This window comes from Pipistrellus hanaki (genome assembly GCF_964339955.1).
Source record: "Pipistrellus hanaki genome assembly, chromosome: 9".
NCBI lineage: Eukaryota > Metazoa > Chordata > Mammalia > Chiroptera > Vespertilionidae > Pipistrellus > Pipistrellus hanaki.
This window is the reverse complement of record NC_140511.1, coordinates 44,484,375-44,510,968: the sequence shown is the minus strand read 5'-3', so window position 1 is coordinate 44,510,968 and position 26,594 is coordinate 44,484,375. Positions and strand designations below refer to the sequence as shown.

The window sequence follows — 26,594 nt, the reverse complement described above, 5'->3', positions numbered from 1 at the left end:
TAAGCTTCTGTCCCCGATTGTCAGTGCACATCATTACGACTAGTCATTCTGCTTTTCGGTCACTTTGCATACTGTGCTTTTATTATATAGGATGGCATAGAACAGTGCCTACAGTCAGCCCTCCATCTACAGATCCCCAACCATAAAGAAAACACTGTTTTTTATCCTCGGTTGAATCCATGAATGTAAAACCAGGAGTATAGGACTGTCTATGTACTTAATGGAAAAAAAAAGAAGAAAAAAAAAGCCATATATGAGTGGATCCACACAATCCAAACTTCATTTTCTGTGAGAAGCTTAAAGGTAAATTCAGTTCTGTGATAGCATCACCTGCTTGGCACTTTTCCTTTTCCTTTTCAGGTATGAACTAACCACAAACAAACAAAGAGTATCTAAAAGATCCACTAGGAATATGAATAGTTTTATACCAGGGAAAGCAACACTTCCATTGGTAGGTAAAGGAAGGTGGATGGCCAGGCTTAGAGTATTGCAGCAGTGCAATATATGGAATAAATGCTTTTCATATTGCTGGGGGTGGGGGTGGGGGGGAGTTAATAGTGTATCACAGGTGGTGACTTGAAACCAAATTTCATGAGGCAGCAAGGAAAAATGAGAATTTTCTGTCTATAAACGTCTGTATAGCACAGGGAAGTGCAGAGGAGACCCGAGAACTGAGTTAGTTCATTGAAGCTTCCTCTAGCTTTGCTGCTGCTGCTGCCAAAGTTCTTGAGCAGCGGACATGCCTTGTTACTGCTGCTAAGGGTTATGGGCCTCCGGTCAGTGCCCTGCTGAGCTATATTGGAGCCTGTGTCCTTAGGTACATGTTTTTATTTATTTGTTAAATGATTGCCTTTTAACATATTTTTAAATGCAAAAATATTTTAAAATGGAAGAGTAAGATATTATAATTAACATTATTTTAAGCTCAAATATGTTATTTATAGCAAAATGAGTTTATTATAATTGAACATTCCTGGGTTTAATAAAAAGTAAATTCAGCCAAGACTGGTTTTGATCAGTGCATAGAGCATCAGACTGAAGACTGAAGGGTTCCAGTTTCGATTCCAGTCAAGGGCATGTACCTTTGTTGCGGGCATGTCCCCATTAGGGGGTGTTGCAAGAGGCAGCTGACTGATATTTCTCTTTTTTAGATGTTTCTGACCCTCTATCTCTCTCCCTTCCTCTCTGTAAAAAATCAATAAAATATGTAAAAAGAAAAAAAAAAAGTAAATTCATCCAGGAGCAATAAAAGAGTAATAAATTTATTTAAATGAAAATAAAATATTTTAATAAGAAAAGTCTAAAATAAATGACAAGCTGAGAGAAACTATAACATGTAACATACAGGAATATATAACATTGCTAACATACAAGAACTTTTAAAAATTGAGGGGGGAGCCGAAACCGGTTTGGCTCAGCGGTAGAGCATCGGTCTGCGGACTGAAATGTCCCGGGTTCGATTCCGGCCAAGGGCATGTACATTGGTTGCGGGCACATCCCCGGTAGGGGGTGTGCAAGAGGCAGCTGGTCGATGTTTCTCTCTCATCGACGTTTCTAGCTCTCTATCTCTCTCCCTTCCTCTCTGTAAGAAAATCAATAAAATATATATTAAAAAAAAAAAAATTGAGGGGGGAAACTTGCAGAAACGTGATGCATGAGTCAAAGACATGAACAGATGATTCACACTAAAATAAAATAAAAATAAAAAATGTTCCTTAAGCATATGAAAAACTATTCAACTGTTTAATAAGAAAAATGCACATTAAAATAACACTGACATATTTCTCACCTATCAGATTAGCAAAAATTAAAAAGGACACCAACACATTCTGTTGTCAAGCCTGGGGAAAAATAGAGACTCTTAGACATCACTGGTCGGAATGCAAATTGGTATGCTAATTTTGGGAAAGTAGGCAATATTTAACAAATGACACAGGCTTTTCCCAGTTTACTCTTGTCAAACATCTCCAGTTGTACAAGAATATGAATGCCCAAAGTAATTCATTTTAGCATTGTACTTACAAAATCCTAGAAACAATTTAAATAACTGACATGGCAGAATAGCTGACTGAACAACAGTAGATCCATCCAAGGGAATACTATACATCTATAAAAAGGAGATTAATATCTATAAACTGATAGGGATTGGCTACCAAAATCTATTGTTAAATGAAAGAGCAAAATCTGAGAAAGTATGTCACCTTTTGCGAAAGAAAGGAGAAATAAGAAAAATATATATCATCTATAGGATTATACAAAAAGAAACTTGGGAAAGGTAACCCAAAAACCAATAATATTGGTTACATCCAGCGAGTGGGTGGAAATGGGGTAAAAATAAGATGGTGGAAACAGGGTAGAAAAATGGCAACAGTGAGAATGTATGGTTTTGTGCAGTTCTGACTTTTAGAACCATGCTAACATTTCACATTCCCAACCTTCTTAATGAATAAAATCAAGTATAAGCCCTAACCAGTTTGACTCAATGGATAGAGCATCAGCCTGCAGACTGAAGGGCCCCAGGTCTAATTCTGGTCAAGGGCGTTTACCTTGGTTGCAGGCACATCCCCAGCAGGGAGGGGATGTGCAGGAGGCGGCTGATAGATGTTTCTCTCTCATCGATGTTTCTAACTCTCTATCCCTCTCCCTTGCACTCTGTAAAAACCAATAACATATGCTTTATTAAAAAAGAAAATAAATAAAAGGGCAAAACTCTAACAAAGAATACAATTGGGATAAAATGAACCTGAAATGAATGTCACACATAGTAAAAAGGAGAGTACGTTTTGAACCAGTATTTTGCCTCCATACTCCCAGGTTCTAACGAATATTGAACTCTTATGTAGTAGATTTGTTTTCCACAGAAGACATAACAATTATGCAACTATATTCCATGTATTCTAGGATTGAGCAAATAAGTAAATATATTGTAGATAACTGAAGGTTGGTTTTTGAGTGTAACACTTTCGGAAAAGGAAATTACACATGGAAAGAGAGGGCGTCGACGTGGGTTTCGTTCTGGTCAAGGGCACATGCCCAGGTGAGCGGAATGCAGGAGGCAGCCAATCCATGATTCTCTGTCATCATTGATGTTTCTCTCTCTTCCTCCTCTCTCTTCCTCTCCAAAATCAATGAAAAACCATTTTTAAATAAGTATTTATTGTTCAGATTATTAGAGTTGTTCCTTTTTCCCCCCCATAGCTCCCACCACCCGGTCCCCACCCCACCCTCTGCCCTTACTCCCCGCACAGTCCTCGTCCATCGATGTACAATTTTTGTCCAGTCTCTTCCCACACCCCTCACACTCCTTTCCCTCGGAGAACTGTCAGTCCACTCCCTTTCTATGCCCCTGATTCTATTATATTTCCCAGTTTATTCTGTTCATCAGATTTTAATTCACTTGATTTTTAGATTCACTTGTTGACAGATTTTTTTTTTTAATATATCTTATTTTTTTACAGAGAGGAATGGAGAGGGATAGAGAGCTAGAAACATCAATCAGCTAGCTGCCTATGGCACATCCCTGCAACCAATGTGCATGCCCTTTCCGGAATTGAACGTGGGACCTTTCAGTCTGCAGACTGACGCTCTAACCACTAAGCCAAGCCGGTTTCGGCTGATTTCTGAATATTAATTTTATAATCCTGCTACGTTCTTGAATTTATTAATTAAATCACTGGGGTTTTGGTGGTCTTTAGAGTTTTCTATGTACAAATCATGCCATTAGCAAATAATGACATTTTTTTTCTTCCTTCTCAATTTAAATCCCCCTTAATTCTTCTTGTCTGATTACTGTGGCTAGTAATTAAAGTACTGTGTTGAATAAGAGTGGTTAAAGGAGACATCCCTGTCTTGTTCCTGATCTTAAAGTAAATGCTTTTAGCTTTTATCCACTGAGTATAATGTTGGCTGTACATCTGTCATATATGGCATTTATTATTTTGAGGTATACTCTATTCCTAATTTGCTGAGAGTTTTAATCATAAATGGGTGCTGGATTTTATCAAATGTGTTTTCTGCATCTATTGATATGACAGTGTTTTTTATCCTTTATTTTGTTTATGCAATGTATCACTTTTATTGATTTGCTAATATTGCACTAACCTTGGATCCCCAGGATAAATCCCACTTGATCACAATACATGATATTTTCATGTATTGCTGGATCCAATTTGCTAATATTTTGTTCAGGATTTTTCATCTGTGTTCATGAAGAATATTAGCCTATATTTTTTTCCTTGTAGTGTCTTTATCTGGTTTTTGAATTAGGAGAATGCTGACCTCATAAAAAATGCTTGGAATCTACCTCCTCTTAAATTTTCCAGAATAGTTTGAGAAGGATAGGTATAAGTTCTTCTTTGAATGTTTGGTAAATTTTAACTGCAAAGCCATCCAGTCTAGGACTTTTGTGTGCAGAAAATTTTTTATTTATTTATTTATAATATATTTTATTGATTTTTATTATATTTTTTATTTCTTTACAGAGAGGAAGGGGGAGGGATAGAGAGTTAGAAACATTGATGGGAAAGAAAGATGAGAAACATTGACTAGCTGCCTCCTGCACACCCCCCACTGGGGATGTGCCCACAACCAAGGTACATGCCCTTGATTGGAATTGAACTTGGGACCCTTCATTCTGCGGGCCCGATGCTGTATCCATTGAGCCAAACCGGTTTCTGCCAGGGAAATTTTTATTACTCCTTCAGTTTCATGAGTTGTAATCTCTCTATTTAAGTATTCTGATTGTTCCTGATTCAGTTTTGGAAGGTGGGATATTCTAGAAATATGTCCATTTAATCAGGTTCTACAGTTTGTTGAAATATAGTTGTTCATATATTTTCATACACTCATTTGTATTCTGTGATGTCAGTTGTTATTCCTCCTCTTTCGTTTCTGATTTTATCTATATGGGTCCTATTATTTTTGAGGAATCTGGTTAAAGGTTGATCAATCTTGAAACAAAACTAGACAAAAAACTTACACCATATACGTGAATACACTCAAAATGACATACATGTAAGTCACAAAACCATAAAAATCCTAGAAGAAAACAGAGGCAGTAAAATCTCAGACATCTCTGGTAGCAATATTTTTGCCAATATATCTCCTAGGGCAAGGGAAACAAAGAAAAAAATAAAGAATGGGACTACATCAAACTAAAAAGTTTTTGCACAGCAAAAGGAACTATCAACAAAATGGTATGGGAGAACATATGTGCCAATGATACATCGGATAAGGAGTTAATTTCCAAAATATATTAGGAACTTATACAATTCAACATCAGGATGACAGACAATCCAATGAAAAATTTGAAAAAAACTTGTTCAGACACTTCTCCAAAGAAGAAATACAGATGGCTAATAGACATATGAGAAGATGCTCAACATCACTAATCATCAGAGAGATGCAAATTAAAACCACAATGAGATATCACCTCACACCTGCCAGATGGCTATCATCAAAAAATCAACAAACAGCCGGGACCGGTTTAGCTCAATGGATAGAGCGTTGGCTTGGGGACTGAAGGGACCCGGGTTCGATTCCGGTCAAGGGCATGTACCTTGGTTGCGGGCATATCCCCAGTAGGGGGTGTGCAAGAGGCAGCTGATTGATGATTCTCTCTCATCGATGTTTCTAACTAACTCTCTCCCTTCCTCTCTGTACAAAATCAATAAAATATATTTTTTTAAAAATCAACAAACAAGGGTTGGTGAGGATTCAGAGAAAAGGGAACCCTGGTGCATTGTTAGGGGGAATGCAGACTAGTGCTGAGGAGGCTAAAGGGGTAATTCCAATGTAACCCTCATATTTGGAAGCTAGTGACCTGAATCCAAGTAAGCAACCTCAGTGTACATTCCTGACAACCTATAATTAAGTCTCTCCGCCGTCCCAGATACTGGTCTTGAAGAACCTGTTACTGTAAACAGTGCACGGCCCGGGAGGGAGTTATTAATGCTAGCGCCAGGCCAGACCAACACCTGGAGCCTTCTTGCAAGGCCCGGGAAAAGGACCAGAAGCATAATCCATGCTTGTGGGACAAAGACCACCGGGAGGGGGATATAAGGAAGGGCCCCATGCGTGTTCCTTCACTCAGATTTGGAAGGCTGTTCCCGGAGTCCGCCGGCATTATTAAACAGTGTCCCTCCTGCTTCCTCAGAAGCATCCTTGGTCTTCTTGGTCTTCTGCAACAGCCCAGCCACTGTAAAAAACAGTTATGGGCAAAACCGGTTTGGCTCAGTGGATAGAGCGTCAGCCTGTGGACTGAAAGGTCCCAGGTTCGATTCCAGTCAAGGGCATGTACCTTGGTTGCGGGCACATCCCCAGCGGGGGCTGTGCAGGAGGCAGTTGATCGATGATTCTCTCTCATCGACGTTTCTGACTCTCTATCCCTCTCCCTTCCTCTCTCTAAAAAATCAATAAAATATATATTAAAAAAAAGTTATGGAGTTTCCTAAAAATTAAAAATAGAACTGCCTTTTGACCCAGTGATTCCACTTCTGGGAATATATTCTAAGAAGCCCAAAACACAAATTCAAAAGAATATACCCACCCCTGTTTATTCAGCATTATTTATAAGAGCCAAGATATGGAAACAGTCCAAGTACCCATCAGTAGATGAGTGGTAGATTTACACAATGGAATATTATTTTGCAACAAAAGGGAAAAAAAAGGATATCTTACCTTTTGGGTCAGCTAGAATGGACCCAGATATTATTATGCTAAGTGAAATAAGTCAGTCAAAGAAAGACAAATGCCATGTGATTTCACATGTGCAAGCTTTTGTTCTTTTGTTAATCCTCACCCAATGATATTTCTCCAATGATTTTTAGAGAGAGTGGGAAATGGAGAGATGAGAAGAAACACATCAATATGAGAGAGACACATCCATTGGCTGCCTCCCACATGCATCCCACATGCCCTTGAGCGGACCTGAACCCAGGATCCTTTAGTCCACATGTCAACACTCCATCCACTGAGCCAAATCACCTAGGGCATAAGTGGAATCTAATGAATAAAAGAAAAATGGACACATTCAACAGACTGACAGCTGTCAGGGGGAGGGGAGGAGCAGCCAGATGAAAGGTGACAGGATTACCCAAAAAATATACCTAGAGGGAAAGGAGGAGAAGGGGAGGTGGAGGTGGGCAAAGGGTGGTAGAAATGGGAATGGAAAGAGACTTTGCTTCTGGAATTAGGCACATAATGCTGTCTGCAGATGGGGTTGCGGAAGGGGAGAAGTGACCACATGCTAATCTGACAAGCTCAGGGAAAGCCTGCATGGCAGTCTTGCAAACTCAAAGACCTAAAGCAACCACAATGGACAGTGAAATTAAAACCTCAACTAAAAGCACTTTTGTTGGGTAATCACAACCTAGGCTTGTATCTTCCCTGGCAAGGTCAATCTTTACCTTAACTGAGGCTATTGTGTTTTGTTTTGTTTTTGTTTTTTTCAATATACAGTGGTGCCTCACACAACGAACTTAATTCGTTCCAGGAGCAAGTTTGTTATGCGAAAAGTTCGTTATGTGAAACGTGTTTTCCCATAACAATACATGTTAAAAAAAATAATTCGTTCTGTAGCATAAAATATGCTAAGATGACATAAAAAAAGATAATTTTTTTGTTATTATTTTTATTTAGATACATCTAAAAACATAATTTTTTTTTAAAAAAAACACACATTTTTTTAATTTTAAGACAGACTAAGTAGAGTCTACCGAATCTTGCACATCTTCATCCATTTTCTGCTTTTTGGCCGATGGTTTCATGAAAAACCTGTCCAAAGTCGTTTGTTTTTCTCTTTTCTCCAACATCTGCCGGAAATAACGGACAAGAGTATCGGAGTAAAGATCGTTGATCCTGTTTGCTTCAGCTGAATCCGGATAGTGGGCATTGGTAAACTCCTGAACTGCTTTCCATTTGACCAGGATGTTCTTGATGTCAGCAGTTGGGATTGGTTGATTGTTTGATTGTTGCTCCTCGTTATCAGATGACGCTTCCCTTTGAGCATTGTCCTGTTGCTGGAACAGAAGTGCTTGGAGCTCTTCAGTTGTCAGCTCTTCTTCGTGTTCCTCAATAAGCTCCTCTTTTGTAATGAAGGTTCTGCTCGGCATTCTTTTCCAGAAAAGACCCGTTTCATCGGCATTGAACACTTGTTGTGGGCAGTATCCTTCATCCTTAATACATTTTTGAAAGTTAATAGAGAACTTTTCTGCTTCTTTCTTGTCAGCACTGCCAGCCTCACCATGCATAGTAACGCTGTGGATTCCACACCTTTTCTTAAATCTAAAAAACCACCCCCTGCTGGCTTTGAATTCTTCTTCATTATCTTGATTGCTGCTACTTCCAGGGACGTTTTTCTTTAGATCGTCATAAATTCTCTTGGCTTTGTGACAGATAATATCTTGGGTTGTTACGTCACCTTTCACCTGCCTGTCCTTAATCCAAATCGCTAATAGCCTCTCCATTTCCTCGTGGATTGAAGACCTATGTTTTTCATGAAATAGTTTTGATACTCCTTTGGCTACTTTGGCTGATTTGATTGCATCCTTATTTGTCAAAATGGTGAAAATGGTGGTCTTGCTGAGGCCAAACTCTTTGACGAGGTCACACTGTTTTACCCCACATTCACTCCTTCTAATTATTTCCTGTTTCATTTCAACAGAAATCACCTTCCTGCTTTTTTTCGAAGCCATGATATAAAAAAAATATTGAGTTTAACTTAAAAGGACGACTGCCGTGATACGTGCTTAAGTTAAGCGCAGTGACTAACGACTGCCTGCAGTGCCTGCGCGGAAGGATGCAATACATCGGCAGCGATCGTGGAAGCTCGGGCGAAGCAGTCGTGGAAGCTCGGGCAAAGCGGTCGTGGAAGCTCGGGCGACTTCGTTGTGTGAAACGAAGTTCGTTGTATGAATCATGAAATGAAGTTCGTTGTGTGCAGCGTTCGATGTGCGAGGCGTTCTTTATGCGAGGCACCACTGTATTTTATTTTTTACAGAGAGGAAGAGAGAGGGATAGAGAGTTAGAAACATCAATGAGAGAGAATTATTGATGAGCTGCCTCTTGCACATCCCCTACTGGGGATGTGCCCGAAACCAAGATACATGCCCTTGACCTAAATGGAATCTGAGACCTTTCAATCCACAGGCCAACGCTCAATCCACTGAGCCAAACCAATTTCGCCTGTAATCATCTTAATTGTTGGCTGTTAACTTACTGCACCCCCCTAAGAAGTATGTATCTATCTTACTTTTTATCCAATCCCAGAGATTTCCCCTTCCCACTCTGCCTTCTCCCGCCTCCCTATCCATCACCAATGGATTTCATCTAACCCACTTGTGTCTCCAGACATTCTCAGGGGGCATTATCCCAATACGTAGAGATTCTGCTCCCCAGCAATTGGGGACAGTTCGGCTCAAATATGCTCGCAAAAATTCTTTATAGGTCCGAATGTTTTTTATACTAACAAGATGATGCTTTGTTGAGTTGTACACTTGAAACCTGTATGGTTTTGTGAATCAATGTCAGTCTAATAAATTAACTTTTAAAAACAATTAATAAGGAGAAAAATATCCCCTCTTGCACTCTCATTTTACAACTCCCATGTAGTGCATGGGACAGATGTAACTATTTCTTCACATAACCCCTAACTAAGCTGGTCCCCCTCAAAGATACACACACTGTTTCATTAAAGGGTGGCCAGGGACTGGTTCCTTTCCTTGTTCCTGGGACCTCATGAGTGGGACCCACACTGAGGAACCGAGGGGTAGGAGGAGTTGAGCCACCAATGAAGTGTAGGAATCAAGGGGTCTTTCCTGTCAAATAATAGTTTAGATACTAACTTTATTCCTTCTTCTATAGCCTGGGACCATCTTCGTTGTTGCGATTTTCTTCCTTGTACTGACTTAAGCCCCACTTACCAGTATTCAGTGGGACCTGAAGTGCCAACCCCACCCCATTCGCACCAGATGGTGAGGCCACGCCCTTACCCGATGGGAGCCAGTGCGGCCACGCCTCAGAGGTTCAGAGAATGGCCTTCCCTTCGGGGTGCTGGGCCCGGCGCCTTCTCCTGTCGGCCTTGCGCGCTTTGGGAGAAGTGAATTCCTGGCCGAGCGATTTCCAAGTTCCCGCGGCGCCTTTTCAGAGCATTTCCTACCACAGCCGCGCAGCCCGCCGCGCCCATTGGCCTCACCGGGGCTGGGGACGGGGGCTCTAGCCAGGCAGGACGGGGAAGCACCGGCCAGAGGACGTAGGCCCACCCCGAGGCTTCCCCTCCCCTCTCACGCCCACCCAGGCTCCAGCTGAGCATCTCCAGAAGACTGTAAGCCAGGCGGGATCTTCCAGTCTCGGGGCCGGACTAGATAGCCCCGCCCACGAGGGCGGGTATCCAGTACGGCGCTTCCGGCGGGGCGGCGCTTCCGGCGGGGCGGCGCTTCCGGCGGGGCGGCGCTTCCGGCGGGGCGGCGCTTCCGGCGGGGCGGCGCTTCCGGCGGGGCGGCGCTTCCGGCGGGGCGGCGCTTCCGGCGGGGCGGCGCTTCCGGCGGGGCGGCGCTTCCGGCGGGGCGGCGCTTCCGGCGGGGCGGCGCTTCCGGCGGGGCGGCGCTTCCGGCGGGGCGGCGCTTCCGGCGGGGCGGCGCTTCCGGCGAGCATGTGTGCGTCCCAGGGAACAGAGGTGCGCGCCCGCCCGGTCGAGTTGGTGCGCCCTGGACCCAGCCATCCGTTTTCCACCGTCTGAGAAGCGGCCGCGGACTCCTCACAAGTTCAGGGCTGGATCCGTCCTCCGTCCCGGCCGCCCGGATCCCCGCCCGCCACCCCGGAGCCTGGTCCAGAGCCCCAAAAGCGCCGGCTGCCATTCCCTGCGGGACCCAAAGGGAAGCGCAAAGGTGAAGGCGGGCAGGTGAGTCTGGCGGGGCCCAGGGAGGCAGCACCGCAGACGGCGCTGGGCAGCGAGGGCCAGGGAGGCAGAGAAATAGAGAAGAGAAGGAAGAAAAGGCATTGTGAAGACCAAGGGAAGGAAGGCTCAGCGAGAGCAAAGTGTTCCCCTGGGCTAAATGGCACTGCGAAGCCATGGGGAACACTAAGAATCAAATGAAGGCATTGGGTTTGGTAAGAGCGGCTTGTAGGTGCGTCCTGTCCCACTTACACTGAAGCCCGAAAAGTCTAAGATTTGGCAGTGGGAACACAGGTTATAGAGGAGACTTATGCCTACCGTCCTCCCCTGACCTGCTTCCGAAATAATGAATTAGTTTCTTGGAATTTCAAAAGGTAAGTAATTAAACCAAACTAACTCTAGGCTTTTATATGTTAGATTACTTTAGATCCTAGGGGGGAGGGGGAGAGATACACGTGTTTACACTGTCCTCTAGACAAGGTCATCCAGGGATGAAGCAGAGAATTTGAGTAAACACCCGGGGGTCTGCATAAGCACAGACTTGTTTGGAAAGGTCAAGAAATATTTAGGGGTGCCACCTTCGACACTCCAAGTCGAAATTACAATAAACAGGACGGGCAGCCTTCCATTCACTTCCCTGTTATCAGAATGTCCTCTTTACAAACCAAGTCTCTTGTGCTCCCCAACACGTAAGGAAGGGGTAAGAGAACAGTCAGGAATCTGGAGTAAATGAAAACTAATCCAGTCAATACCTTGGAGCTTTAGGACATTTGTAGATGAGCATGAAGTACATTCAACCTCCACGATGGAGGGTGACAGTGTTGCTTATATCATAGAAAAGCTGAATAAAATACTAAGAGCAACTGAAGGTATTAGAGAAAAATCAAGTCAGACAGCACTTGAAGGAAATTGCTGCAGAGAATGTGGGAGCACCTAGAAAGGCCCACATTTACCTGTGCTTCCCCCTAGAACATTTACTAACTCAGAGAGCAAGGAACAGGGACCAAGCTAAAAGAGGTGGCCAGGGCTGGTGCATTTCAGTTGGCTGGGAAGAAGGAAGTTGGAGTTCAGAGATACCATGATGGAGTCTGAGATTTGAAATGGAAATGGAAACCTTAGAGAAATGTGCCCAAAATTCAATGTGCAGTTTCCACTTGGGGTGTTTGTCAGTTCCCAAGCAGTAAGAGCCCAGGGCTAGATTCCCAGCCCCTAGGTTGTAAGCATAAGTTGCAAGGCTAAACAGTTGTGCAGCCCAGCCAGGGTGCTCAGTTTGAGCATTGACCTATGAACCAGAATGTCTCAGTTTGATTCTCAGGGCACATGACTGGTTGCAGGCTCAATCCCCAGTGTGGGGCGTGCAAAAGGTAGCCCATCAATGATTCTCATCAAGAGAATCTTTTGCTTCCTCTCGGAAATCAATACAAAAATCCTATTTAATAAAGAGAAAATATGAAAATTGACCACCACAAAGATGGATGCCGCCACAGAAGGGGCGTGGGGGTTCTAACAAGATGGCTGTACCTACAGCAGAGGCAGGGATTCTTGTAAAACAAGATTGCTGCACCCAAGCAGAGGCTGAGTTGCCTTAATGAGACTTATCCAGCAATCAGAGGGACCTGAGTCTGGGTCCCCCACCCAGCTGGGCTTGACAGAGGAATCTCTGGCCAAGTACCCCACACAGCAGGCCTTGACTGGGGCCCTCAAGGCACATACCCAGCCCTGGACAGGGGGACCTGAGGATGCACCCCCAAACTAGCGGGTCTTCACTGCAGCCATGAAGCTTTGCCCCCGACACCAGACCAGGGGACCTGAGGCTGCGCCCCCCACCTGCGGGGGGTGGGGGTGGGGGGTGGGACGGGTCTGAGTTTCGCATGATTACCAAGAGCTTGGAGATTGCTGGGGCCTTTACTCTGAGTCCCCCAGCACACCCCAGACTCTGACAAGTGGAAGATGTTCATATATAATTTACTAATTTTCTTTAATCTCTGACACTTATATTATAGTGAAAGGGCAAATACCAATAGTAAAATATTAGCTGCTATTAATTCCCTTAGAAAGTGCATAAATTTTGTGCACCAGGTCACTGGTACTAAAATTTAAAAAAGGTGTCACAGAGTGAGTATGCAGTTGAAATTACTGCAGTGAGTAGGAGGACAGAGAAATCAACCTCGTCATGCAATAAAAACATTTTCCTAGTTCTTTGAGGCCCAAAATGAGGAATTTGTGAAACAGTGGATGTGACAATGAGTATGCCAGTGTAGAGGTCCATTAATATTCTTTCAAAATTAAATTTCCAGTCTTTTTTATATTAAGCACTATCATTTTGGCATACAATAAATTAATTTGGAAGAAGTATTCAGGTTAATATTTTCCTGTGTGCTTCCTCCAAGCTACCTGAGCTGCAACTGCTCTTCTTCCACAAGAAGATCCATCAGACACTGCTCAGGTGAGTTCTAGTCCATAGTTCAGATATAAGCCTCAGAAATATGTCCAGGCCTGAGTAGAGAACTCTGTAACAGTGCCCTCTGCTCACTCCCACTTCTCAGGATGACCTCCCTCCCGGGAAAATCACATCCAGGGCTTGATTGAGGTCTAGATTTCCCTGCCTGAAGCTCAGTTCTCTCCAGCTGGGCTCTCCTCCTCATTCTCAGATTTCTGCGACGTCACCACCTACTTTAAAGGGAATTGCCATCCCTTGGAGTCAGGAGAACCAAGTTACTGCCCGAACCTGCTTTTGTTTTTCTGCCGTTTATCCAGTTACTTTCCCTGGGCCTCAGAGAGACCTGTGCAGCTCCAATGGCAATTCTCCCAGGTTTCCCAGGAGGGAGACTAGCATGCCAGAGCAGCCCCAGGAAAATTGCGTTGAGTCAGTCCCCTGCTTAAAGCTGGAGCTTGTAGTCTGAGCTAGTGAACATGTAAAGTTCTTGCCCTTCCTGTTGAGGTACCAGTGTACCGATCCGTTAGTGTTTTTTGTCGAACTTAAATTTCCATAGTTTTACTTTCCATATTAAACACTATCATTTTGTGCAGACAATAAGTCTACATTTAAAAGGGGGCTGTTGACAATAACTGTGTGAAGGTATCTGAGGAAACAACCTTTTCAATTAAGTGTCTGCTTCATATAGACCTCTCTGCTCTGCAGATGGGGAACATGTAGAGTAGGGGTGTCGAACTCAATCAGAGAAGGGGCCAAAATCTAAAATCCAGCCTAAATCGCGGGCCGAATGGTTTACTGAACAGTCATAAACTGACAATGTCATAAACTGACAGCGGAGTGCAGTGATGACAGCGCGGTGCGGGCCACATTGCAAGGCCTGGCGGGCTGGATTTGGCCCGTGGGCCTTGTGTTTGACACATGTGATGTAGAGCAAGAATTCTCTCAGAGCCTTATCTTGTCTAGGTAGGACAGGACTTTGTGTCATCACAAAATGATCTCCAGTGCTATGGTAACTGTTTTTCTTCCATCTCTTGCTTAGCCTTAGGAAAGTATTCTTAGCTTGGCCCAGTGCAGTCACAGATGACAGAGGTGGCACTAAGAGCTAGAGGAAGTGGTGACATGTGGCTCCATGGAACTTCTGGAGATCTGTCAGTTCTGGCCACTGTTGAACTGCTCATCAACTTGAGAGTTTTTACTATTAGCTAAACATGATTTATTTAATTTTCATTTTTACTGAGATGGTTTTCCCTTATAGTTAGTGGCTTTTTCTTTCTTTGTTTTAGTAAATTGTTGTTATTCAGATTATTACAATTGTTCCTCTTTTCCCCCCCATACCTCCCCTCTACCCCTTTCCCCTCCCACCCTTTGCCCTTACCTCCCCACCACTATCCTAATGCATAGGTGGACAATTTTTGTCCAGTCTCTTTCCATACCCTACAACCCCCCCCCCCCCCAAGAATTGTCAGCCCACTCCATTTCTATTCCCCTGATTCTATTATATTCACCACTTTATTCTGTTCATCAGATTTTTTATTCACTTGATTTTTAAATTCACTTGTTGATACATATGTATTTGTTTTTCATAATTTTTATCTTCACCTTGTTCTTATTCTTCCTCTTCTTTCAGAACACTTTTTAGCATTTTATATAATTCTGGTTTGGCAGTGTTGAAGTCTTACTTTTTCTTATCTGTGAAGGTATTTATCTGATCTTCAATTCTGAATGATAGCTTTGCTGGGTAGAATAATCTTGGTTGTAGGTTCTTGCTGTTCATCACTTTCAATATTTCTTGCCACTTCCTTCTGACCTGCATAGTGTCTGTTGAGAAATCAGTTGACAATGGTATGTGTGCTCCCTTGTAGGTAACTAACTGTTTTTCTCTTGCTGCTTTTAAGATTCTCTCTTTGTCTTTTGCTCTTGGCATTTTAACTCTGATGTACAGTGGTGCCTCGCATAAAGAACGCCTCACACAGCGAACGCTGCACACAACGAACTTCGTTTCACACAACGAAGTGTCACAAAGGACCCTCATTTCTGCTTGGAAGATGCTTGTGCCTTCGTGGACCCAGGAAGAAGCAGTAGTTGATGACACAGAAGTGGTGAAGGACATCATCACAGTGGCCCAAAGGTTGGAATTAGAGGTAGAGGAAGAGGATGTAGAGGAGCTTATTGAGGAACACGAAGAAGAGCTGACAACTGAAGAGCTCCAAGCACTTCTGTTCCAGCAACAGGACAATGCTCAAAGGGAAGCGTCATCTGATAACGAGGAGCAACAATCAAACAATCAACCAATCCCAACTGCTGACATCAAGAACATCCTGGTCAAATGGAAAGCAGTTCAGGAGTTTACCAATGCCCACTATCCGGATTCAGCTGAAGCAAACAGGATCAACGATCTTTACTCCGATACTCTTGTCCGTTATTTCCGGCAGATGTTGGAGAAAAGAGAAAAACAAACGACTTTGGACAGGTTTTTCATGAAACCATCGGCCAAAAAGCAGAAAATGGATGAAGATGTGCAAGATTCGGTAGACTCTACTTAGTCTGTCTTAAAATTAAAAAAATGTGTGTTTTTTAAAAAAAAAAATTATGTTTTTAGATGTATCTAAATAAAAATAATAACAAAAAAATTATCTTTTTTTATGTCATCTTAGCATATTTTATGCTACAGAACGAATTATTTTTTTTAACATGTATTGTTATAGGAAAACGCGTTTCACATAACGAACTTTTTGCATAACGAACTTGCTCCTGCAACGAATTAAGTTCGTTGTGTGAGGCACCACTGTATCTTGCTGTGGTCCTCTTTGGATTCCTTTTGTTTGGGCATTTTCTGCACTTCCTAGGCTTTTAAGTCTTATTTCTTTCACCAGGTGGGGGAAATTTTTTGTCATTATTTCTTCAAATAGGTTTTCAGTATCTTGCTCTCTCCCTTCTTCTAGTATGCCCATAATTTGAATATTGATACGCTTGAAGTTGTCCCAGAAGCTCCTTACGCTATCTTTATATTTGTGGATTCTTTTTTATTTCTTGCTTTTCCAGTTGGGTATATTTTGCTACTTTGTATTTCAAAGTTTTATTTGACTCTTGCAATCTTCTAGTCTGCTGTTGGATCTCTATATATATTATTTTTAATTTCAGTCAGTGCATGCTTAATTCCTAGTTGGTCCTTTTTCTACCCTCGAGGGTCTCACTAAATTTATCAGTCTTTTCTAGAAAATTCTTGAAAAACCTTATAACCATGGTTTTGAAGTCTATATCCAGGTGTTTGCTTTCCTCCATTTCTTTCATTTGTGATCTGTTTCTTTGTTTTCGCAGTTTGGCTGCTTCTCTGTGTTGATAGAGTGGTTTGGTGCGCTAGGTGTCCTGTAGGGCCCAGTGGCTTAGCCTCCCCAGTTACCTAAGGTGGACACTCTTGGTGCACCCCTTTGTGGGCTGTGTGCACAGTCGTTTTGTAGTTAAGCCTTGATTGTTGTTGGTATCACTGGGAGGAATTGACCTCAAGGAAAATTGGAAGTGAGTGTAAGCTGTGTCTATGATGGGAGAACTTCAGTGCTGGAGACACACTTATAAGGCAAGACTTGCTTCAGTGTGGCTTAATGCTCACTAAGTGTGTCCCTTGTAGATTTGAGCAGTTGTAATCTGGATGGTCCTACTCTGACTCCTGGGTACATTTCTCTTGGATCTCCAAGGAGGTGCGAAGTTAGCCTCTGCCTGTGGCCACCCAGCAGGAGCTATAGAGAGATCATCAGATTCCTGTTCTTTGGATTTTGAAGACTTCCAGATGAGGCCCAACTGTGAAGCAAATGCAATCTACCGTGGGGCCTCGGAACTTTTGCATGTTCTGGGTCTCACTGACTGAGCTGCAGTTTGTTACCGTTTTCGCCGAAAATAAGACATCCTCCGAAAATAAGACCTGCTTACAGGTTTCCTTCTGAGTGAAATATAAGGCATCCCCTCAAAAATAAGGTCCCCCTAGGCTAAACATGAGAGATTTGGTCCACTGATTCTGAAAGAAATGGAGTCACAAGAAATTCACTAGAAAATTCAGGAATTGGCTTGTTCCAGAAGATGATGACATGATTGTTATTTAATAAATGAGAAAAATCTTGATACTATGGATTCACAGTTTTTCTGGTTTGTGTTGACAACTACTATACTACCGTACTGTATACAGGTAATAAATTTCCTTTATTTTCATTTAACAGTAAATGTGTAGCGTATTCTTCTTCATGGAAAAATAAGACATCCCCCGAAAATAAGACCTAGCGTATCTATGGGAGCAAAAATTAATATAAGACACTGTCTTATTTTTGGGGAAACAGGGTAGGTAAGTTTAGATTTTAAAGCACCAGGCTATTCATATGCAAAACCTCTGCGCCGCTTGCATGGGACAGAGTCTCAGGGAAGAGGAAACAGCAATTGCTTCCCATCAGCCCTGCCCCGAGAGGCCCCGGAGTCTCAGTGTCCTGCAGTAATCACTGCACGCACCTCTGAGAGAAAGCTGTCCTTGTGTTCCCCCCGGTGTCAGACAGTCCACTTTCTCCCCGTATGAGTCTGGGTTCCCAGTCTCACCCACAACTGGAGTTCAGAGCATTCAGGAGCTTTTCTCTCCCTCCCACCTGATAAAGACAGCCGCGTACTCATTTGCCAGGCCTCTCCATGTGCATCTCTCTACTTCTGCCTTTACTTCTGCAATTCCTCTCAGTGTCAGTGTGCCTTTATCTTTCATTCTGGTTGTAAAATTTCCACTCAGCAAGCCTTCCTGTGGTTCTGGATGATATTTGTTTTGTCTTTTAGTTGTAGTTTTAAAATTGTTGTGTGACGGCCTGGCCTCTCTAGACTCATTTACAGCAGGGTTCTCCAGGGTGTTCAATCTCGTTCCACCTCGCAGGCTCTCGATCTCTCCAGAGCCCCCAGCCTCCACAAAGAAAGCTTATTTTCAGGTGATGTACTTATTTTATATGCAAAATATCTTACTCCTCATCCCAGGAGCACCCTCTCCTCCAAGACGGAGCAAAACACCTGTTGTGTCAGCAGGCAGGGGCCTGCAGCAGGCCCTCACGGTGACGGGGCCATTGCCTTAGGAAAACGAGTTAAATGCTGATGTCTAGTGGTTTCCCTGCTTCCCCAGGACTCCCTGAGGTCAGACTGGCTTGGATTCCCTTCTGTGACCCCAACTGCCTCTCCTTCCCCATCCCTCAGCACCCAGGGTTTTGTTTCTCAGGACAGGCGGGGCTGTGGCATAGCAACAAGAGCAAGCCAGCCCCAGGGCCTGGCACACAGGTGCTCAGTCACGACATGCTGAATGAGTTTCAGATCGGAATATTCTCTTGATATAGGTAAGAAGGCTGATGATTATTCTCTGCCTGGAAGATGGCTTGGGGTCTGGACGGGCGCACAGTCTCTGGATTCAGGCTGAGACCTGGGTTCAAATCTAACCCACAGTATACCTGGGGCCTGGAACTGAGCATGAAGTGGACATCCCTTTCCCCATCTGTAAAATGGCGATAATAATTCCAGTCTCCAGGAATGTTCTGAGGGCTGAGATCATGCATGTGGGGAAGCCCTATTATTGAAACACAGTGTTTCAATAATGTTCCTGTCCCTCTTGACCGACTTGGATAAGGTTACGTCCAAGGTTATGTGTCAGGCCTCAGATCCTCAGCTCCTAGCTCCCTTCCCTCCACTGACCAGCAATAATATTGTAAGGTTCAAGGGCAGTGTCCTTCCCACGGTGTCAGATGTCTCCTGTCACATAGTCCTATCTCTGGACCCCAGCTCCCAGCACAGGGCCCTGCACACAGGGCAGTCTGCCCCTCTGGTGACGCAATGTTTCAGGAGGACCCTTCCCTGGTTTGTGGGTCACTTTCCCACTGTCTAACCTTCCCCAGCCGTTCCTTCAGGAAACTCCCTGCCCAAGGAAGCCCAGTTGCTGTGTGCTCCCTGGCCCTCACCACCTCTCAGGGTCTGTCTTCCCTTCTAGACCTGCCTGCTCAGATACTTCAGGCTCCCAAATAATTCCCAGGATGGAGTCTGAGATGTTGAGGTGAGTCAGGGTGGCTGCTGGCCTGGCAATATGCCCTAACTCAGGGCTGGGAAGGCACAGATGCCCAGGCACTCGTTGGCTGCAATTTAAGAAGCACAGAGAATAGACTCTTTGGAAGGAAGAGGCTGGACAAAGGCTGGTGGTAAGTGGAAGGCAGCAAAACCTCTGGAGTCGTCCGGGCAGCCGAGCCAGAGGATACAGAACAGGCCATGTGGCCTCTGAATGCCTATTTCTTCTTCTGTAAAGGGAGCATGATAACTCATGGCTGGGCACAGTATGTCTCAGAGTAGTTAGTCCTCTTCTCTCTCAGGACTTCCCATGAGTCATGATCCCAGCCTGTCAGTCAAGTCTCTCTGACTCTCAGCTCACAGCTTGGCTGGGCAGATATAGTCAGTCACCGTCCCCTGCCAGGTGGCAGACTGTGTGACCTTGGGAAGAGATGTAGCCTCTCTTGGCCTCAGAGTTTCGACCAGTTTTGTCTGAAGATGGCATGGAGAATCGCCAACACTGAGCCATACTATAAAAATCCCTGAATCTCAATAAACAGCAACTCTCTGCCCCTCCAAAAAAAAAAAAAAAAAATGAATTAATTAAAAATAAATAAATAAAATAAAATTGTGTGAGGCAGCATATCATGTGTTTACCTATGCCCCCATTTTGACTTCTCAGTGTTTTTGTTAATGTTATGAATGTCTTTTTACTGCTTTTTCATCCATTTAAAAAAAAATTTATCCTAGAAGAAAATGATTCTCTGAAAGTTATTTTATGTCTCCCTGTAATTAGTTCTGTAAGAATGTCCATCATTTCAAGACAACTTTTCATCTGAAATCTGTAGCAATTCTCTTAAATTTTGTAGCCAAAAACGAGTTTGTTTATTCCATCCAAATTACTTCAAAACTCAGGCAACAAGTGTACTTTAGGACATGGGTAAAGTGACTCATTTTAAGCTATGCTTACTCAAACAGATTACATCAGGTTCTTATATAAAGCTTTGCAGTGCAGTTGTTTGTCATTTTTAAAGTTAACAATTGACCCTAGCTAGTTTTGCTCAGGGAAAGATCATTGGCCTGTGGACTGAAGGCTCCAGATTTGATTCCTGTCAAGGGCATATGCCTAGGAATAAATAAAGTCAATAGTTGACTTCCAGTGCTCTCCTTCTGATGGTCATTTCCTCTTTTCTCAGGATCGCCAAAGTGGGTCAGAGCATCCTAAACACTGAGTCTTGCTACAGATGCCAGAATGAGAAGGCACAAGAGTCCTGATCCCCACCAACCAGCCTCTCAGGTGACCAGTGCTGGGCCTGGGACAGGAACCACTGAGTCCCTGGCTGCCCCCTCTCCTGTCTCCCTCACCGCGTTCAACCCACAGAGGCCCCCATCTGAGGTTGGTGTGACCTTTGAGGATATTGCTGTGCGCTTCTCTAAGGAGGAATGGTGCCTCCTTGATGAGGCTCAGAGACACCTGTTCCTGGAAGTGATGCTGGAGAACTTTGAACTCATATCCTCTCTAGGTTGCTGCTGTGGAGCAGAGAATGTGGAGGTACCTACTGAAGAGCATGTTTCTGTGAGAGTCTCACAGGCAAAGAACCCCAATGTAGCTTTATCCTCCCAGAAGAGCCATCCCTGTGAGAGTTGTGGGCGAGTCCTGAAAGACATCTTTTACTTGTTTGAGCAGCAGGGAACACCACACAGCCTGAAACTGTTGAGGTGTGGGGCATGTGCAAAGCAGTTTTATTTCAGCACGAAAGCCATTGGCTGCAACCAGTCGCTTGCTCAGGACCATGGTGTCCGTAATGGAATACAGTGTCTTGTGTGCCGTGAATGTGAGAAATCTTTTACAAAAATCTCTGACCTCCATTATCATCAGAAATTTCACACAGGAGAAAGGCCATACAAGTGCAGTGAATGTGGGATGTGCTATAAAAAACACTCCACACTCCTTCAACACCAGCAAATTCATTCTATAGAAAAGTGTCATGAGTGTGCTGAATGTGGGAAATTCTTTATCCAAAGGGCAGCCCTTGTGCAACACCAGAGAGTTCACACTGGAGAAAAGCCATATAAATGTGATGAGTGTGGGAAATCCTTTAGTCAATCTTCAACTCTCATTGAACACCAGAGAGTTCATACTGGAGAAAAGCCATATGAGTGTGTTGAATGTGGGAAATATTTTGCCACAATCTCTAGACTTTATTGCCATCAGAGACTTCACACTGGAGAAAGGCCTTATGAGTGCAGTCAGTGTGGAAAATCTTTTACCAGAAGCTCTAATTTGCGTCGTCATCAGAAATGTCACAGCGGAGAAAAATATGAATGCAGTCAGTGTGGGAAATCTTTTACCGATAGGGGAAACCTCCGTCGTCATCAGAGACTTCACAATGGAGAAAGGACTTATGAGTGCACTCAGTGTGGGAAATCTTTTACCGATAGGGGAAACCTCCGTCGTCATCAGAGACTTCACAATGGAGAAAGGACTTATGAGTGCACTCAGTGTGGGAAATCTTTTACCACTAGCGGAAACCTCCGTCTTCATCAGAGACTTCACAATGGAGAAAGGACTTATGAGTGCACTCAGTGTGGGAAATCCTTTACCACTAGCAAAAACCTCCGTCGTCATCAGAGACTTCACACTGGAGAAAGGCCTTATGAGTGCACTCAGTGTGGAAAATCTTTTACCGATAGCAGAAACCACCGTCGTCATCAGAGACTTCACACTGGAGAAAGGCCTTATGAGTGCACTCAGTGTGGAAAATCTTTTACCGATAGCAGAAACCACTGTCGTCATCAGAGGGTTCACAATGGAGAAAGGGCTTACAAGTGCACTCAGTGTGGGAAATCCTTTACCACTAGCGAAAACCTCCTTTGTCATCAGAGACTTCACACTGGAGAAAGGCCTTATGAGTGCACTCAGTGTGGAAAATCTTTTACCACTAGCGGAAACCTCCTTCGTCATCAGAGACTTCACACTGGAGAAAGGCCTTACAAGTGCAGTGAATGTGGGAAATCTTTTAACAGGAGCTCTCATTTGAGTGATCATCAGAAATGTCACACTGGAGAAAAACATGAATGCCGTCAGTGTGGGAAAACTTTTACCACTGGTGATGGCCTTGGTCGACATCAGAAACTTCACACTAGAAAAATACATGAATGCAGTCATTGTGGGGAATCTTTTACCACTAGCAAAAGCCTCCTTTTTCATCAGAGTGTTCACACTGGAAAACGGCCTTATGAGTGTACTCAGTGTGGGAAATCTTTTGCCTCTAGCGGACACCTCCTTCATCATCAGAGACTTCACAATGGAGAAAGGCCGTACAAGTGTAGTTAATATGGGAAATCTTTTACCAGGAGCTGTCATTTGAGTTATCATCAGAAATGTCACAGTGGAGAAAAACATGAATGCAGTCAGTGTGGGAAATCTTTTACCACTGGTAATGGCCTTCGTCGACATCAGACACTTAACACTGGAGAAAGGCCGGATGAGTGCAGTCAGTGTGGTAAATCTTTCACCACTAGCCATGTCCTCCGTCACTATCAGAGACTTCACATTATAGAAAAGCCTTATGAATATAGTCAGTGTGGGCAGTTGTTTGCCATGAACAAATACTTTTTTCGTCATTAGAGAGTTCACATGAGAAAGGCCTCAGGATTGCAGTGAATGTGGGAAATATTTTGCCAGAAACAGTCACTTTCATTGTCATCAGACTGTTCATAGGGTGTGCCCATAATTTTGGAGGCAATCACTTTCAAAGACCGTACAAAGGGCCATGTGTCCTAATGTTTGCAACTCCATGTGTGATGGTCACTTGGGTGTCGGAAAGTAGGGTTTAAGGGAAAGCATAACTGCTACAGAATCATTGGCCTAATAGGGATTGTGCATAATTCTTATAATGGAGATAGGTTTAACTGATCTTCATTAATAATTCATAATGAAAATGTGCAATTCAGAAGAGAGGTGAATGTTTAACTTAGAAAAATTAGAAAGTTGTGATTTAAGCCAATTGCACATTTTTGCATCCTTCCAGCAGTCTAGGACAGATTTAATTCCTCCACATTCTAGAAAAGATTTGCTTTGGTCAGTCGTCCTTTATTTAAATCTTTTTTGTAACTTTGTCATGCTATGTCATTGTTCAGTTGCATTTTCTTCCAAGGGTTTATGGTGAGACTTATTTCAGATGTGCATTTGCTATCTCTATATTGGGTTAAATTTCTGAGCATATGTTCTGCCAAATCTATGGATTTTGGCAATTTTCTTTAAGAAACGGGCAGTTAAACAACAAAAATGAAGGTTAGAATTTCTCTGCATCATTTTTGCTTTGTAGGATAAGTATTTTTCATGTTGGAAAAAAAAGGACACAAATAAATAATTGACTCAATATAAGGGTCTTATTTCATTCCTTTTGATGTGAGTTCCTAGCTTTCCCAGCACTGTTTATTGATGAGAAACTATCCTCTCCCAACTGTGTATTATTGGCTCGTTTGTCAGAGAGGAGGAGTTGGCAGTATTTGCAAGGGGCTAGAGGACTCCTTGTAAATAGGTCATTCTTGGGGACATCACAGTGGGCGGCAGAGGTTATCAACATGAGGTACTAAAGGGAAAGGAAAAATGAACCAGCTTGAGACTGATGTTCATGGTCAGTTTGGACAATGTGACAAGAGCCCTGAGTTGAAATTTGCACTAACTACATGACCTTTCAAAGAATAGAAGCTCCTTTCACTGTGATAGAGTTTCTAAGAAATAAAGTTTGTTGAGAATTTAAATATAGTAAGACAGTGGCTGACGCAGTTCTCAGTTCTCGCAAAATTGCCATGACGTACTAGTTCTGTTATCCCATTTTATAGAACAGGAAGCTAAGGCTTGGCAGAGTCAGCCAAACTCCCACATCACAGGGCTAATGTGTGACAGCCACAGACTGTGTTGCTCGGAGCTTCTGGGAGCTTCTTCCTCACTTCTGCTGCTTCATTGTCAGCCACCATCCTGCACTGTCTGTGTCTCTGTACCTGTCCCTCTGTCCCTGCTATGTGAATTGAGTCCTTGCCCATTTCTCATAGGACACCTTCCAGCCTCCTCTTGTAGTTAACAGTTTTCTCCCTGTAGAACGACTTCCCATTCTTCACTGTGTATGATGGGAGCAAGTTCCTCTTTTCTTCTCCTGTGGCCATTGTTCATTCCACTGGCCCCACATGGCATAAGCATGAGAGCTCTCCCTCTCCCTGACCTGGGGCCTCTGTGAGGTATGGGGAAGTAGGAGAGGATGGCAATGGTAAGGCCCCATCTTCTCGCAGAAGAGCCCCCCTGCAGCACAGAGACCATCTCCAGAAAACAGCATCACAAGTCCACCTGTACATACAAAAGGAAAGTCCACCTTTACCGGTTACGCTAGAATTTCTCACAAGACACAAATGTGACCATTTTCACTTGGCTCACCTCCTGATTCAGCAAAGATGGGGAGGCGTGCTAATTCCCAGTGTTGGCCTGGGTGTTAGCCAGATGACACAGGTTATTCTTGGCACACAAACTATTAAAACCTCACCAGCTGAAAGTTCAGTTTTTCAATTGTTTTGAAACCTTAGGTACATATGTCTGCATTTTACCCATGAATTCAAATCCAGCTATTCTCAAGAAATAACCACACAAATTGCAAAATGTACATTAAAACATAATGATTGCCGAAACCGGTGTAGCTCGGTGGATAGAGCATTGGCCTGGGGACTGAAAGGTCCCGGATTCAATTCTGGTCAAGGGCATTTACATTGGTTGCAGGCACAGTAGGGGGTGTGCAGGAGGCAGCTGATCGGTGTTTTTCTCATCGATGTTTCTAGCTCTCTATCCCTCTACCTTCCTCTCTGTAAAAAATCAAAATATATATATATATATATATATATATATATATATATATATATATATATATTTATTTATTTTTTTTTTTTTAAAGATGGTTCTATTATTGTTCAGAATACAAAAGAATTGAGAAGAGTGCATCAATACAAGAATATTTTCAAAAATGGATAAATTAGTTTTGGTAAATCCATGTAATGGACTGTTTGCTTGCATTAGCAATACAGTTGAATCTTGAGCTACTAGGGTTTAGGGCACCAATCCCCCATTCTGACATAGTGGAAAATGTGAGTGTAACTGTTGACTCCCCTAAAGCTTAAGGACAATCATACCTTGGTATATAAAGGGGATTGGCTCCAGGACCACCCGGTGGATACCACATCCATGGATGTTGAAGTCCCTTATTAAAAATTAGAGGTATGATGCATGATGCTCGTACACTGGGCATTATGAGGGTGGAGGGTGCCCCTCAACCTGGTCTGCCTGCGCTTTCTTGCAGTCTGGGGCTCTCATATTCTGAGGCACTTGCAGTCCAGGACCCCTGACTCCTTAACACCCACTTGCAGCGGAGGCAGGAGAGGCTCCCACCATCGAGGCTCCACTCTCCAGCCGTGAGTCTACCTTCATGATGCGCTGTGCTCCCCCTGTGGGAGCCCTCTGACCACCAGGGCGCAGCTCCCTTTTAAGCTTCTGTCCCCGATTGTCAGTGCACATCATTACGACTATTCATTCTGCTTTTCAGTCACTTTGCATACTGTGCTTTTATTATAATATAGGATGGCATAGAACAGTGCCTACAGTCAGCCCTCCATCTGCAGATCCCCAACCATAAAGAAAACAGTTTTTTATCCTCGGTTGAATCCATGAATGTAAAACCTGGGGGTATAAGACTGACTGTGTACTTACTTAAAAAATAGAAAATAAAAAGCCACCAATGAGTGGATCCACACAATCCAAACTTGATTTTCTGTGAGAAGCTTAAAGGTAAATTCAGTTCTATGATAGCATCACTTGCTTGGCAATTTTTCCTTTTCCTTTTCAGGTATGAACTAACCACAAACAAACAAGAGTATCTAAAAGATCCACTAGGAGTATGCATAGTTTTATACCAGGGAAAGCAACACTGGGGTTGCAACAACTCTCCATCGGTAGGTAAAGGAAGGTGGATGGCCAGGCTTAGAGTATTGCAGCAGTGCAATATATGGAATAACTGCTTTTCATATTGCTGGGCGGGGCGGGGGGAGGGTTTGTGTGTGTGTGTGTGTGTGTGAAAGTTAATAGTGTATCACAGGTGGTGAGTTGAAACCAAGTTTCCTGAGGCAGCAAGGAAAAATGAGAATTTTCTGTCTATAAAAGTCTGTACAGCACAGGGAAGTGCAGAG

At 43.4% G+C, this 26,594-nt stretch overlaps 2 protein-coding genes across 6 annotated transcripts in view; one reads left to right on the top strand and one right to left on the bottom strand.

Moving 5' to 3' along the window:
* Positions 1-5,580: 5,580 nt before the first annotated feature.
* The window catches only part of LOC311627698 (putative CENPB DNA-binding domain-containing protein 1), a 40,148-nt gene continuing 19,134 nt past the window's right edge, over positions 5,581-26,594 (bottom strand). Inside the window, exons 2-3 of one of the 2 annotated variants that reach the window (XM_084894249.1) lie at positions 9,990-10,272; positions 5,581-8,978 (exon numbers count right to left, since the gene is read on the bottom strand). In XM_084894249.1, the coding sequence (XP_084750375.1) occupies positions 7,701-8,693 (993 nt within the window). In that variant the 5' untranslated portion in view covers positions 8,694-8,978; positions 9,990-10,272 and the 3' untranslated portion in view covers positions 5,581-7,700. Of the gene's footprint in view, positions 8,979-9,989; positions 10,418-26,594 lie in introns of those variants that run through there. The other variant, XM_084894248.1, reaches the window with a different exon arrangement.
* Positions 10,584-25,059, top strand: LOC311627669 (uncharacterized protein). Of its 4 annotated transcripts, none has more exons than XM_084894192.1 (3): positions 10,584-10,897; positions 13,282-13,337; positions 15,271-15,935. In XM_084894192.1, the coding sequence occupies exon 3, from the start codon at positions 15,374-15,376 to the stop codon at positions 15,869-15,871; it is 498 nt and encodes a 165-aa protein (XP_084750318.1). In that variant the 5' UTR covers positions 10,584-10,897; positions 13,282-13,337; positions 15,271-15,373; the 3' UTR covers positions 15,872-15,935. The 4 variants fall into 4 exon arrangements, with proteins under 4 accessions (XP_084750318.1, XP_084750317.1, XP_084750315.1 ...); XM_084894189.1 differs by lacking the exon at positions 15,271-15,935 and adding an exon at positions 20,561-25,059 and having other exon boundaries at positions 10,597-10,897; XM_084894190.1 differs by lacking the exons at positions 10,584-10,897; positions 13,282-13,337; positions 15,271-15,935 and adding exons at positions 16,954-17,297; positions 17,345-18,274; positions 20,561-25,059.

Excerpts from the sequence above, each read along its gene's own strand:
- LOC311627669 (XM_084894191.1), top strand. The coding sequence starts at position 20,617 with ATGAGAAGGCACAAGAGTCCTGATCCCCACCAACCAGCCTCTCAGGTG.